We start from the raw sequence: 15,477 nt of genomic DNA, 5'->3' as shown, positions 1-15,477 counted from the left end.
AGATATCTCACTGTGTAACACATGCTGGCTACAAGCTCTGCATGCCTCAGCCTCACATGACCTAGGATTATTAGGGTTAACACAGATTTTGGGCTTAAAACAGTGTTTCCAATACCAGGAACTCATGCAAAGATGAGCAAGGAGGCTGGCAGCTGGGTATGACATAACCAGACAAGAAGCAAGAGAGAGAGATCATGGAAAACAAGACAAAACAAAAAAAAAGCTGGTTTCAGCAAGTTCTAGCTGGCTCCCACAGAGCTTCCCCCTGAAGAGCATGCAAAAGGTGCCTTTGCCTTTGCTTTAGGGTACTATCAACTTGGCAAGTGCTTACACCTTTATACCTCTTTGTACATGTGATTGTAAAAGGACTGAATTGTAGGTAAGGACAGCTTCTAAGAAGGCATGTTCCTTGCCAAGAAGGAAGACACCCAAAGACCACCCCAGGGGAGAACCAGGAGAAGGAACCTGGCATATCAAGACTTCTAAGTTCAGACACTGGAGGCTGACTTTCACACTGTTGCTTGGCTCTCCACTCAGGAGAGCCATTTCTGATTTTCTGAACTATGCTCAATACAAACTTTGGCTTCTTATTCTACAGTGTGAATTGTTCTTCCTTAAAAGACAACAACTGGGGCTGTTGGAGTTGGGGGATAGATTTTTCCATGGTGTCTCCCTGCATAGCGCACAGTAGCCTCAAATGCTATGTGTGTCTCAGAAGAATCTTCAGATAATAATCTTTTACTGTTATGCTCAGATTGCTAGAGTCTCTAAAGACCACCAGGAGTCTGAAGCTGTATGCAAAAGCAAGGGGTCTTTATTTCTGCAGAAGTAAAAATGGCAATCCCAAAGTGAGCTCGCAGGCTCTTTTCAAAGGCATTTAGGAGAATTCCAAGGGAGGGGTTGGTGCCCTTTAATATGATTGGTGCATTCAAACTGAAAGAGCACGGGCAGCCTGGAAAAGTGTGGGCAACCTTAGTCAGTGGTCGTGAGTTCATCATAAGACAAGTGAACCTTGAGAAACCTTATCTTCCTCAGGCCAGGAGGCTAGGCCGTCCCTGATTGGCTGCCCATTATCTGTGATATTTCCGGTAACCACTGAGCACATTTCTGAGGAATGGAGGCTCAGGCCTGCTCCAAGCTACCAAGCAACTGAAGCCTGTTATGGAGTTGTCTAGACTTATTTAACCAGGCCTCCTCAGTACCTCAATCCCAGAGTCTGGAATGCTGCTATGCACTACCACACCCAGACAAATGTCTGTTCTAAAATCTATTTCTGTCCAATATGAATGTAGTCTGTCTAATGTTAACATCTTCAGCCATCATATGCCTTTAGGAATGTATTTTTTATTAGCCTTTGAGGACTTCATACATGCATAATGTATTTTAACATATTCCTTACACTCCTCCCCTTAACTCCCTCAGAATCTATTTACTATTCCACTTCCTCTCCCAACTTCGTGTTCTCTCCACCCACCTTTTAAAATAGCCTATTGATTCCTCGAGGTGCAGCCTTGGGTGGGGGGCCACTAACTGGAGAATCACCCATCTACTGGAGTCCACACCCTTAAAGAAAACTAACTTTCCTTTCTCCAGAAACCATAAACTGTTAGTAGATTATCTGCTAGGGGTAGGGACTCTTAAGTTCCTCCCCATTTCATGCTGAAGTGTTGACTGGTTTGATCTGTGCAAACCTTTTTTTAGTCAACAATGGGTGCTACAAGCTGATAAGTGCAGTGTCCTGTTAAGTCTAGAAGATTAAAAAAAAAACATCTTAATTGATTATGAGTTTCACATTATGCACCTCTATCCTACTCAGCTTCCTGTTCCTTCATACCAACCCTCCACCCTTGCAACCAAGGGTTGCAAACCAAAACATGAAAAACATCTTATTGTGGAAGCTGTAGTCCAAACATCTTTTGTCCTTTTGTTCAAACATAATACTTGCAAATGTTCATTGCAATGAGTCATTGGTATGGTTTGAGGTCTCTGGCTTCTGTTGCACTGTCAATACTGGATCTTCACTGAGACTCCTCTCAGAAACCCTGTTGTTGCCCTGTGTCATGGAGATCCTGCAGCTTTGGTTCTGCAAGACCAGCCCTTTTACACACTCCAGCAGTTCATATATGATGGAGATATTAGGGTGGATTAACTCAAAGCGGTGGGTCTGGGCTTAGGTGGTAGCTGAATTGGTCAGCCCGCCAGTTATCCTGCACCCACACCACTTGGGTGAGCCCTCCAGCACTGCCCTAGCTAGCTCACTCAGTGCTACAGCCAGCAAAGGACAGATCCAGCTCTCCTGCTCTCAGGGTTGACTCAGCTGCACCTATGCCAGCAGCTGTTAGCTCTATTGTGCTGCCCAGTTGAGGTTCAGTCGGGGCCTGCTCTTCCTAGTGCTGCAGCCAGTGAGAGTTTGGGATAGCTCTTCTGCTTTTATACCCTCATGGCTGGAGAAGACACTGTTTGGCTCTTAACAACCTGCTCTTTCTTCTTTAATGGTCCCTGAGCCTTGGGGGCAGCTATTTTATTCTTATAGTTCACAGGAAATATGTTAATTGATCATTTTCTTCTATTTATTCAAAGAACTAATTAAATTTAGATCTTAGTTTTGAATCCATTCTCATCATCTTGTCTTTTTCACTAGAATTGTTAGTCTTTGATAAGAAGTATTTATTAATTTTCAAGAAATATCACAGTGTAAAGTCAATCTGCAAAACAAAGAAGTGGGGAAGAGGGTTACTCTGATATTTCAGGAATGTGTTCAAATTTATGATGTAAAGAGAGACTTCAGTGATCACATAGGACTAAGAATAGTCATAAAATTTTGTGACTAATAATAGTCATAGATGTTAAAGAGTACCTATCTTCCATCAACAAAATAGTAGAGAAACATGAAGCCCAGAATTTCTGCTGTATAATAACCAAATACCATTTTAAAAAGTTTGATAAAGTAAGAAATGGGAGAAGAAAAAGAGAACTATACCCAATCCAAACAGAAACTTATTAGGGATGTTTCTTAGTTCTCCCATCTTCTGTTAGAGATTTAATAGACAAATGTTTTATAACATGTATCTTAAATAAGTACAAAAGTAAGATAGAATATGGAAAAAGTACCAAAGAAAATTAGCAAGGTCATGTATGGAAATGTCAGTAATAGAAAATATATCAAGGAATACAACAGATATCTGGGTGAAAAAGTGCAGTCAATGAGTCAAAATGTTCACCAGAGACATTTGGAAGAGGACTCGTAGCAAAATAATAAATAATTGAGCAAAAAATGGCATTAGAAATTTAAAAAATTAAAAAGTCAAAACAAAATAGGTTTACAAGTGAGTAATGCTTTTATGGAGTGTAAGGAAGGGAGAGAGAGAGAGAGAGAGAGGGGAGAGAGAGAGAGAGAGAGAGGAGAGAGAGAGAGAGGAGAGAGAGAGAGAGAGAGAGAGAGAGAGAGAGAGAGAGAGAGAGAGAGAGAGAGAGAGAGAGAGACAGAGAGAGACAGAAAGAGACAGAGACAGAGACACAGACACAGAGACAGAGACACAGAGACAGAGACACAGAGAGACAGCTACACAGAGAGAGACAGAGAGAGAACAAAAAAAGAACTCAAGCTGGTGAGTTGGCTCAGTGGTTAAGAGCACTGGCTGCTCTTCATGAGGTTCTGAGTTCAATATAGCAGCCACATGGTGGCTCATGACCATTTATAAAGGAATCTGATGTCCTCTTCTGGAATGTAGATGTACATGCAGACAGAGCACTCATATAAAAAAGAATAAATAAATAAATAAGAAAATTTATCATATTTAATATAAAACATCAAGCTATACAGCCAAGGAGCTCAAATACAGTCTGATTTTAAAAAATATTTATTTATTTATATGAGTGCTCTATTTGCAAGAATGATAGAAGATGACATCAAATCTCATTACATATAGTCATGAGTCACCATGTGGTTGCTGAGAATTGAACTAAGGACCTCTGGAAGACCAGACCACTAAGCCATCTCTCCAGTCCTTACACAAATGGTTTTTAAATCACCATCTCTGTAATATATTGTCACAGACATGAGGATAAGTCATAGAGGTTTTAATTTAAAAAGTGACCTCCACCTGTCCAGCATGATCTCTAGACATCCAGAGCAGCTGTTGAGGCTTTGCTTGAAAAAGGTCCAAAGATCTCCAGCTGATCACCACTGCCCTTAAATATCTGCTTTTTCTCCTAAAATTGTCTTTTTCTCTTTATTTCTCAGCCCTAAGGAAAACAATACAAGGAAAACTTTTTCCCACAGAGAATGTTGGAAGAGGGCATCTGGCCAAAGGCTTGAGGCAATGATAGAGTGTTTGCTCTGACTGTGAGCACCCAAGCAGAAACTGCATGAAAGAAAGTTAAGACCTTGGCCTAACAGTACCTAGTTAGGTAATGTTACTTGTAGAGATGTTTCTTTAGACTCTGCTTTGACAGCAATAGAAGGCGGGCTTGGGACATCATGCTTTACAGATACTTTTCAATAAAGGATCCCTTGGTAGTTAGCCTAGGCTTGCATAGCACACCTGTTGGTTTGGGATTGGGAGTAGTCAACTGTTTTATTTTTTATTTTTTTATTGGAGAACATTTGGCTCAAGCTATGTTGCTATGACAATCTTGTTAACACAATGGCTTTAGCTTGGGAAATTTTATTATTAAACTTTCCCAAGTATTATTTAAGAAATAATAATCAGGTTATGCTGACCATTGCTTGGAAATTGATTTTTGCTGTATGCTTTATTGTAGGTTATACAGAACTTTTTGTATTTCCTTGTTAGACTGTTCTCTTTGTTGATTTTTGAATGCCCTACTGATTGTAAAAGATGAGAAAAATCATGATGTAATCTGTAATGAAAAAATTGAATTTCATTCTAATAAAATACTGGGGCTGGTCCAAGGAGAATGGCAAGCAAGTAACAGAGAGTAAGCTAGGGTAAGATAGACAACAAGAGAGATAGAAAGATGAGGAACAACAAGTGACAAGAGAAACAGAAAGATGCATGACAGCAAGCAAGAAGAGAGATAGAAAGGTGGGTGAGAACAAGCAAGGAGTCAGACAGACAGCAAGCAAGACAGAGACAGCCAGACAGCCAGATAATAACGTTTTCCTGGGCGTTAACACCTTCAGCTTGTACCACATATGCCTGAGTCTCCAAGTATTTTTCCCTCTATTCCTCAACCTCTCTTCAATATCTAGCTAGTTGTTTAACCAACAGCTGGTTTCCCTTAACCACCTGTTCACCACCTGCTCAATTCTCCCTACCACGGATCCACATCTCTTCTCTCCTCTTTACTGTTCCCAGAGCTGGTCTGTGGGAGCAGCAATATATCTTGAGTTTTGAAATAGTAATCCCTCCTGGATTGTTCTTTTGTTGCATGATTATTTTACCTATTTTGGTTATCTTTTGTGCATCCGTATGTATTTTAAAACAAAATTTCCTGTGAAGAAGAGCATGGGGATTTCAATTGGGACTGCACTGAAACTGTACATTGCTTTTGTTAGGATAGTTATTTTTACAGTATTAATTCTACCAATCCATGAAGATGGGAGGTATTTCAACTTTCTAGTGCTTTCCTCAATATCTTTCTTTAGAGGTTTAAAGATTTTATTATAAAGGTATTTTATATCTTCGGTTAGGTTTATTTTTAGATATTTTATTTTCTTTGAAACTGTTGTTGTAAATAGTAGTGTCTATGATCTTTATAAATATGATTGTTATTGGCATATAGAAAGGATACTTATTTTTAAAAGTTGATTTTATATCCTGTTACTTGGCTAAAAGTATTGATCATTCTAGTGGTTTTTAGGTGGAACTTATGTGCTCTCTCATGTATAGCATTGTAACACCTGAAAACAGGAATAATTTAACTTTGTTTTTTATTCAAATCTTTAGTTTTCTCTGTCTTATTGCTCTAGCTAGGAATTTAAACAATTTATTGAAAAGGAATGAAATAGTGGAAAGCTCTGTCTCACTCCTGATTTTAATGGGATTGCTTTGAGTTTTTTTCATTTAGAATGATATTTGCTATGTTGTTATATATAGCCTTTATTATATTAAGGTATGGTTTCTCCAGTCCTATTCTCTTTAGGACTTAAAGAAACAACAACATTTATTTATTTATTTAAAAAATTAGATGTGTTTTTATTGTTTTTACATTATTAATAGAAATATATTTGGTTTATTAAACCAATCAATAATTTAAATTTTCTTTATGTTAAATGAAGCCTTGGGATTTTCCAAGATGGTGGTGCCAAACACTCACTGTATCTGGCCTAAAGGAAGGTGACTAGGGATCTGACTGGGAGCTACAGACTGCAAGACCTGGAGAGCCCTAGGTGAGAGAGGGCCGCACAGTGCAGAGCGCAGGTGGGTCTGGCCTTGGGTCATCAAACAGACCACAGAGGATGGGTGTCCAGTCCCCAGAGTCTGGACCCAAACCTTCCTGCAAACAGCAGCCATGTTCTATAGCATGGACGTGGATCTGAGACTGAACTCTGGGCGGTAAAGCACTGGAGCTCCTGGCTTGGGGAAATCTCAGGAAAATGGGCAGATCTGACCTCCCCTTGCCACCCCTGCCCCCGCCAGTCCACAGAAAGCCCCAGGTGTCACATGGGGGCCCAGGAAGCTATGAACACGTTATCCAACCACAGCTGCACAGTCTGAACTGGACCGGGCAGACACCTTGCTATCAGCCCTAGCAGACTGTTCCTGCACAATTGGCAGAACTGACCCTGCCTAGCCAGTCTCTATAGTCCAGGAGGGCCTCCTATGCTCTCTGGAGAGACTGGCCTGGCCTGAGGGGATAGGGCAGAAAACTAACTAGCTGCCCCAACTCAGTGGGAGTTCCCGTGTGGCCAGATGAGACTGAGTGGTCTCAACTGGACTGGGCAGAAACCTAGCCACTTGCCCCAGCAGACTGTTTCTGCACATTTGGGTGGAACTGACCTGGCCTAGCCAGTCTCCACAGCCCATCAGGTTCTCCCACACTCTCAGGAGAGGCTGAACTGACCTGAGGGGATGGGGCCGAAACCTAGCCAACCAACAACAACCAGAAGGCAGTATCTGCTCTCTCCCTGGTGGGGCAGAACACAGGTCCCACTGCCTGGATGGATCAAGCAGAAGCCTAAACAACTGCTACCTGCCATCAGGGGTTCAGGTACTCTAGGGTGATCTGAGCCTAGGACCCAAAGCACCAGGGCCTGAGGGCAGGGTAATCAAAGCCCAGCCAAAGACAGGAGAACTGGCTCTACCTACACTACCTCAAACTGATCCTGGGGCTGCAGAGTACCAGCACCTACCTCTACTGCCCCAGTGGGGAGCACAGGGTATGGAGCAAAGTCCCCAGGAGCTGAAACCATGTCACCTGCCTGTTCCAGGGAAGAGTTCCCTGATCCCCACAAACGAGGTTCCTCAACATATAGATACTCACCAACAAACCACTCTCAACAACCAGTGAAAGACACCAGAAGCTACCTCCCAACATCAAAGACAGCAAGATGACTAAAGGCCAGCATAAAAACACAAACAACAAAACCCAAAACAATATGGCATCTCCAGACTCCAGCTATCTCAAAGAATCCAACCCTGAGAACACAAACACAAATGAAGCACAAGAAAATGACTTCAAATCCCTAGTAATGAAGATGCTAATGGAGGAAATGAAAAAAATTGCAAACAAATGCAGGAAGATGCAGCCAAACAGATAGAAGACATTAAAGAGGCCTATAGAGAAGCACTGGAAGAAATTCAGGAAAATGCAAACAATCAGATGAAGGAAATCAATAAAACAGTTCAAGAGCTGAAGATGAAAACGGAAACAATAATAAAAGCACAGACAGAAGTAAGACGGGAATGAGAGAACTTAGAGAAGAAAGCAAGCAATACAGAGGTAAGCTTCTCTAATAGAATTCAAGAGATGGAGGAATTAATGTTGGCACTAGAAGATACAATTGTAGAACTTGAAGCAACCATCAAAGAAAATGCTAAATCTGAAAATTCCTGACATAAAACATCCAAGAAATGAAGGATACCATCAAAAGACGAAACCTGAGGATAATAGGCATTGAGGAAAGAGAAGACATTTGACTCCAAGGCCCAGAAAATATTAACAAAAACATAGAAGAAATTTTCCTCAATTTAAAGGAGATTCGTATAAACATACAAGAGGCCTACAGAACACCAAATACAATAACCCAGAAAAGAAAATCTTCCTGCTACATAATAATCAAAGCACAAAATGAACAGAACAGGGAAAAATATTAAAAGCAGCAAGGGAAAAAGGCCAAGTAACATATAATGGCAAACCTATCAGAATTATACCTGACTTCTCTGTAGAGACCATAAAAGCCAAAAAGGCCTGGATAGAGGTCCTGCAAACATTAAGAGACCACAGATGTCAGTCCAGGCTACTATACCCAGTGAAACTTTCAATAATCATTGATGAAGAAAACACGATATTCCATGACAAAAACAAATCCAATCCACAAATCTGGCCCTACAGAAATTACTAGAAGGAAAACTCCAACCCAAAGTGACAAACTACATCCAAAATAATGCAGGAAATAGATAACTTCACTGTTGCAAAACATAACGAGACAAACACGCTACTGCAACTAACATAAAAATCAAGGGACTTAACAGTCACTGGTCATTAATGTCTCTCAACACCAATGGTCTTAGTTCTCCAGTAAAAAGACACAAACTAACTGAATGGATGCATAAACAAGACCCAACATTCTTCTGCATTCAAGAAACACATCCCAACCACAAGGACAGACATAACCTCAGGGTGAAAGGCTGGAAAAAAGTATTCCAAGCAAATGGACACAAGAAGCAAGCTGGTGTATCTATTTTATTTATTTATTTATTTTTTTAATTAATTTATTCTTGTTACATCTCAATGGTTATCCCATCCCTTGTATCCTCCCATTCCTCCCCCCCCCCATTTTCCCATTATTCCCCTCCCCTATGACTGTTCCTTGAGGGGATTACGTCCCCCCTATATATTCTCATAGGGTATCAAGTCTCTTCTTGGCTACCTGCTGTCCTTCGTCTGAGTGCCACCAGGTCTCCCCCTCCAGGGGACATGGTCAAATGTAAGGCACCAGAGTACGTGAGAAAGTCGTATCACACTCTCCACTCAACTGTGGAGAATATTCTGACCATTGGCTAGATCTGGATAGGGGTTTAAAGTTTACCTCCTGTATTGTCCTTGCCTGGTGCCTTAGTTTGAGCGGGACCCCTGGGCCCTAATCTGCCTATCATATTGTTCTACTTGTAGATTTCTAGGACCCTCTGTATCTTTTTATTTTGCTGTTCTCCCATGCGTCTCTCATTTAGAGACCCAATAGGATGCCTTCCCCTCTGTCCCAGTTTCCTGGTAAGTGAAGGCTTTCGTTGGTGTATCTATTTTAATGTCTAATAAAATAGGCTTTCAACCAAAATTAATCAAAAGAGATGAGGAAGAACACTCCATACTCATAAACCAAGCTGACATCACAATTCTGAACATCTACACTCCCAGTACAAAGGCACCCACATTGGTAAAAGAACTATTAACAAAACTTTAACCACACAACAATCCCCACACATTAATAATGGTAGACTTCAACAGTCAAAAGTACCACCCACGGCCCCACACACAGGCTGCTTTGCAGATTTGGCAACCCAGAAAGCTCGCCTTATGGTGAGGGTAAGGACGCATTCAAAGACTCCACCGGCAGCTCTCCACTCCAGTAATCCAGATACAGCAACATAGAAGACAGCTGGGGACAACAGCTGTAACAGCCGGTGGCATAACACTCTAGCTGCTGCTTAACAGGGTTGTGCTGGCTCCCATTCAGGGTCTGGAAGTCTGTCAGTACTACTTCCAGAGGGTGGGCCAGATTCTGGACTGTACAGCGAGAAAAGTGCTCTTTGTTTGGATATTGGTCAGTAGAATTCTGACATCCAGGTGCCTGTGCAGGTCGGCGCCAGAACCTCAAATGTGGCCTGCACAGGGCTGGCCTGGGGCTGAGCGAGACCCCTCAGGTTCGTGTGGCTGCAGGTGCCCATTGAGGCTGTGATTCATCAGGTGGGCAGCTGAGGTCAGAATGAGAAGCAGGCGTGGGGCCAGGGTGGCCAGTGGCGGCATTGTCAGCACTAGGAGTCCTGAGCAGGATATACAGCCATGCTGTTCAGGCCTGTTGACAGTCAGAGAGACAAGGGAGTGACTAGACGGGGCTGAGGCCGAGGCCTGCAGGGGAGGGACCTGGAGCAGGGTAGAGGGCTTTTTGGTGATATTAATCAGGATCCTGGCAGGGGGAACTGGCCAGGTACCTCTGAGTCATGGGGCTGGAGCTTTAGGACTCTTAGCCTCTCCTGGTAAGCTGAACGAGCATCTGCGAGGACTTGAAGGCTGGGACTAGACGGGACACTGTGGCTCAGGCTGCTTTCCTGCTCTCTAGGTTCTTGGTATTCTGCTTCTACTTATACCACCATGGAGGCGTCCTAGGCTGCGGCTGGAAGGCAGAAAGGAATGTTTTAATAAGAAAATTAATCTTTTGAGAATTTTATACATGAGTATTGCACTTATATCACTTCCTTTCCTCCCCCTCTAACTGCTCCTGTGTTCCTCAAACTATTTCTCCAATTCATGACCTCTTTATCTTTAATTATTATTTTAATTTGCACACACACACACACACATAAATATAACCTACTGAGTCCATTTAGTGTTGCTTGCATGTGTGGGTATTTATGGCTGACCACTTGGCACTGGATAACCTATCAGGGCTCTCGTCCTTAAAGAAGGCTGATTCTCCTCTCAGCAGCTGTTGATTGACTACAGCCTGTCAAGTAGGCATGGGGCTTCGTGAGATTTCCCCCATTCATGATGTCACATTGGCTGGTGCTGCCACTGTGTTAGTCTTTGTTTAAAATTTATTTTTAGGGACTGGAGAGGTGTCTCATGGTTAAGAGCACTGACTACTCTTCCAGAGGTCCTTAGTTCAATTCCCAGCAACCACATGGTTGGTGGCTGACAACCATCTATAACGTGATCTGATGCCCTCTCTGGCCTAAGGTGTACACGCAGGCAGAACACTGTATACACAATAATATATAAATAAATCTTTAAAATTGATTTTTAATTTATATTTTCACTTTATATCCCGATTGTAGCACCCTCCCTCCTTTCCTCTCTGTCTCATCCTCCCACCCTCTTCGCTCATTCTCCCTCCCCTTTTCCTCCCCTCAGCACATCAAGTTGTGTCAGGACTGAGCTCATCCTCACCCACTGAGGCCAGGCCAGGCAGCCCTGTTGGGGGAAGTGATAAAAAAAAAAAAACAGGCATTGACAGCATCCGGTCAACTTACTAAGGGGACCCACATGAAGGTCAAGCTGCCCATTGCTTACATATATCTAGGGGGGCTAGGTCCAGTCCATGTATATACTCTTTGGTTGGTGAGTCCATCTCCTTAAGCCCCCATGGACCTAAGTTAGTTGGCTCTGTTGGTCTCCTTGTGGCACTCTTGTCCCCTCTGTGTCCTTCTATTCTTTCCCCCCTCATGCTTTCATAGGGCTTCCCAAGCTCTGCCTAATGCTTGGCAGTGAGTCTCAGACTCTGATTCAATCAGTTACCGAGTGGGGCCTCTCAGAGGATGGTTGCGTTAGGCTCCTGTCTGTAAACATAGGAGAGTATTTTAAATGGTGTCAGGGGTTGGCTCTCTCTTATCGGGTGGGCCTTAGGTTGGACCAGGCATTGGCTCAACATTCCCTCACTTTCTGTTCTACCTTTACCTCTGCATTGTGCTAATCTTGTTTAGGCTACTTGTTCAGATTCTGCTTCTGTTGTATACTGCTTCTGTTGTATACTGAAGACAACATCTCACAGCAAACACTCGGTCCTCTGGCTTTTACAATCATTCTGCCCCCTCTTCTGTGCTATTTTCTGAGCCTTAGGTATTAGTGGCTGTACTGTAGATGCATCAGTTGGGGTTAAGCACCTCATGCTCAGCTGCTCCCTGCATTTTGTTTTTGCATGTGCTTGAGGGTACAGTCATAGTGTTGGAAAGGCATGGTGGAATGAGAGCTTAGGGGCTATGGCAACAAGGGATGAAGGGTGTTTACTCACTTACTGCAGACCAGGAAGGGGAGAACGGACAAGAACTGCTGCCAGACTCTCTACTCAGAGTCTTCAGAGAACCGCTTCCTCCAGTGATGCCTCATATTCCAAAGGTTCTAGAACGGTACCACTAACTAGGAACCATGTGTTTCAAAATTCTTTTTCTATGATGCAGCCTGTTCTGTTCGTTGGGATACCTATATATCTCTATTTGTACTTCTAGTTAAATTTTCTTACTGCTGCATGGTACTCCACAGTGGCACTCCACACTGAGTATCATGAGCCTTCTTCTGGGAACAGACAACCTGGCTACCACCAAAGGTTTGCTGTCTAAGAAGTAGAACATTTACCAGTTCTATAGATGACTTTTCATGTGCAATACATGATTTATATGATATACACACATATTATTTTGACTGACCAAGCTTTACCAAGACTGTCATTTTATCATTCCATTTAACCCACCACTTTCAAAATTCATCCTTGTTTTAAATTGAAACACGAACTTAAGAATTATGGCTATGCTATATAAATTTGCATAAAATAGAATACATAATTAATGTTATAATGTAAATATGCTATTGAAAGTAGCAGATATCACAGAGTGGGTCACTAGATAGCCCACTGACGTTAAATCAGTACGCATGTCTTTGTTCAACTGGACGGAAACAATTCTTTTTAAAGGTTGACAATAAAACTCTGAATTCTGACTTTCTGAGTTTTTCTGTTTTGTTAAAAATCTGTTTGATAAAAATTTCCACTTGATAAAAACCCAGTATTTTGTCATAACAATGAAATGTTATTAATATACGTTAAATGAGTAATTTGGTAAGAGGTAATTATATTATGTTAAAACTCCAATGTTCTATGTTGCCTTGTGGCTCAAATTAGTAGGAAAAATACTAGAAACAAATGGAAGAAGGTGCCTTGGTTCACAGTGTTTACAAACACAGACGTTGCTTTGCAGGGTATGCATTGTTGGTCATTTCTTGATTATTTGTCTTCAGTTTGTATGCCAACTGCGTTGTTCCCATAATCCATCCTTCCCTTTCCCTCAGGTTTGGGAGGAGGATAATCTTGATATGTGCTTTACTGCAAATGGCTGTCACTGCAACCTGTGCAGCTTTGTCTCCCACCTTCCTCATCTACTGCTCACTGCGCTTCCTGACAGGGATATCTGTCTCAACTATTGTGACAAATAGCGGCTTGCTCAGTAAGTCAAAGACTTCGATGGACATTTTCCATGGTTTGGTTTTGAGCTGAATCTCCCTTCCACCTTAATTGGAAATAAAAATTCATTTTCTTTTCTTTCAGTGATAGAGTGGACAAAACCTAAATTCCAAGTTATGGCAACATCACTCTTATTATGTTCTGGAGCGATTGGAAATATCCTATTGGCAGGCTTGGCTTTTGCCATTCGAAAGTGGCACCACCTCCATCTGGCAGTATCTGTACCAATATTTCTCTTTCTTGTACCCACAAGGTATGAACTTCCTTTCTTTTCTGTCTTATGGAATCCTGGGATGACAATGTACACAGAATCAGGACAAAGGAAATGAGTTTGTCCTTGGTCTACACCTGACACTGTGTACTCCTGAGGACAAGTAGGACTCTCAGGTGAACCAAGAAGACGGAACTAAACTGAATTAAAGATCATAAGTGTTTTTACAAAACTATATACATGTGTGACAAGAGATATGATTATACTGAGGACCCATTATTTATCTGGAGATTCTAGTTGTAAACTCTGATTTTTATTAATAAGTGGGCAAAATATATCCCATTATATTCATGCTATGGATACATAACAAATAATTTCTGAGGAAGTGTATTCAATACATACCTATTATCACTATTAGATATGGTATGCTTAAAATATCTACTATTTGGTATTTAAATTTTATTACTCATAAAGTAATTTTATTTACTAGAAAAAAAATCTACCTTAAAAAAGAGACTAGCAATGAATTTTTACAAGAATATTCTTGCTATTTCTGTGTGTCTTTGCTACCAAGCCTTAATTATCCAGGTTATAATAAAATTTTTGCAAAAATATTTTCTTTTATACAGGGAAATCTTTAAAGATTAGATCACCTCCACTGTAGATAGTGTTTCATGTGTGGTTTTAAAAAGGAAAGCGTTTTGAAGACCTGTGTGACATTTGTCTTTTCAGATGATGTGGGTAAAAGACAAGAAATAAAGTTTTTGGTTTTGTTTTGTTTTTTGTTTTTTGTTTTTTGAGACAGGGTTTCTCTGTGTAGCCTTGAATGTCCTGGAGCTCACTCTGTAGACCAGGCTGGCCTCGAACTCACGGAGATCCACCTGCCTCTGCCTCCAAGTGCTGGGATTAAAGGCGTGCGCCACCATAGCCCGGCAACAAAAAATAAATTTATCCCCACTATTTAATGAAGAAAGAACATACATGAGTTCTTTAGTTTAAAACTGTAGGCAGGAGCCTGGAGAGATGGCTCAGTGGTTAAAAGTTCTGGATGCTCTTTCAGAGGACTCAGGTTTGGTACTCAGTATTCACATAGTGGCTCACAACCACCTATTACTTCAGTTTCAGGGAATCCAATGCCCTCTTCTGAACTTCAACGGCACCAGGAATGCATGTGGTGCACAGAAATACATGCAACACACGCAGGCAGACACCCTTTCACAAAAAGTAAAATAAATAAAAATAAAGTCTTAAAAACAACTGTAGGCAGAATGACCCATTCATCTAATTTTTTTCTGTATGTCCTCTTCTTTTCTTTGTCATGTTTTTAATTTTTAATTTTAATTTAACTTTTTTGAGACAGAGTCTTACTGTGAAGCCCCAGCTGTCCTGGGATTTGCTGTGCAAATCAGCTTGGCCTTGAACTCACAGAAAACCACCTGCCTCTGGTCACCTAGTGCTAGGATTAAAAGTGTGTGCTTTCAAATTTGGCTCCTTTTTATCTTTTAGTTTGAAAGTTTTAATTTTTTTTATTAGGTATTCAAATAGAATCTTTGTGTCTCAAGTTTTCAAAAAAATTTATTTATTCTTTGAAGTTTTCATATATACACTCTACACATGAATACAACGTATCTTGATCACATCCATCCCTCACCTTTCCTTTCCAACTCCCACCAGGACTTCCATCACATCTTTCCAACTTTATGTACTATTTATTTATTTACATTTTTATCCCTCTGAGTCCAATGAGCACTGTCTGGGTTACCTCATTTGGGATGATCTTTTCTAGTTCCATCCATTTCACTGCAAATTTCATGATCTCATTTTTATTTTAAGCATCCAAGAAACACTCCATTGTATAAATATACCACATTTTCTTTATCCATTCTTTGGTTGAAGGATGTCTAGGTTGCTT

General features: G+C 41.2%; 2 protein-coding genes across 2 annotated transcripts in view; one reads left to right on the top strand and one right to left on the bottom strand.

Moving 5' to 3' along the window:
* Macrod1 (mono-ADP ribosylhydrolase 1) overlaps positions 1–15,477 on the bottom strand; it is an 899,697-nt gene that overhangs the window by 62,455 nt on the left and 821,765 nt on the right. The window lies entirely within an intron of this gene.
* Positions 1–15,477, top strand: part of LOC127189792 (solute carrier family 22 member 19-like) — a 44,030-nt gene that overhangs the window by 4,173 nt on the left and 24,380 nt on the right. The window contains exons 3-4 of the mRNA XM_051146895.1: positions 13,183–13,337; positions 13,439–13,607. Of these exons, the coding sequence (XP_051002852.1) occupies positions 13,183–13,337; positions 13,439–13,607 (324 nt within the window). The remainder of the gene's footprint in view (positions 1–13,182; positions 13,338–13,438; positions 13,608–15,477) is intronic.

The sequence above is a fragment of the Acomys russatus genome, chromosome 5 (genome assembly GCF_903995435.1).
Source record: "Acomys russatus chromosome 5, mAcoRus1.1, whole genome shotgun sequence".
NCBI classification, from domain to species: Eukaryota; Metazoa; Chordata; class Mammalia; order Rodentia; family Muridae; genus Acomys; species Acomys russatus.
Note: the sequence above shows the minus strand (reverse complement) of the source record. Positions and strands in the feature narration are given on the sequence as shown.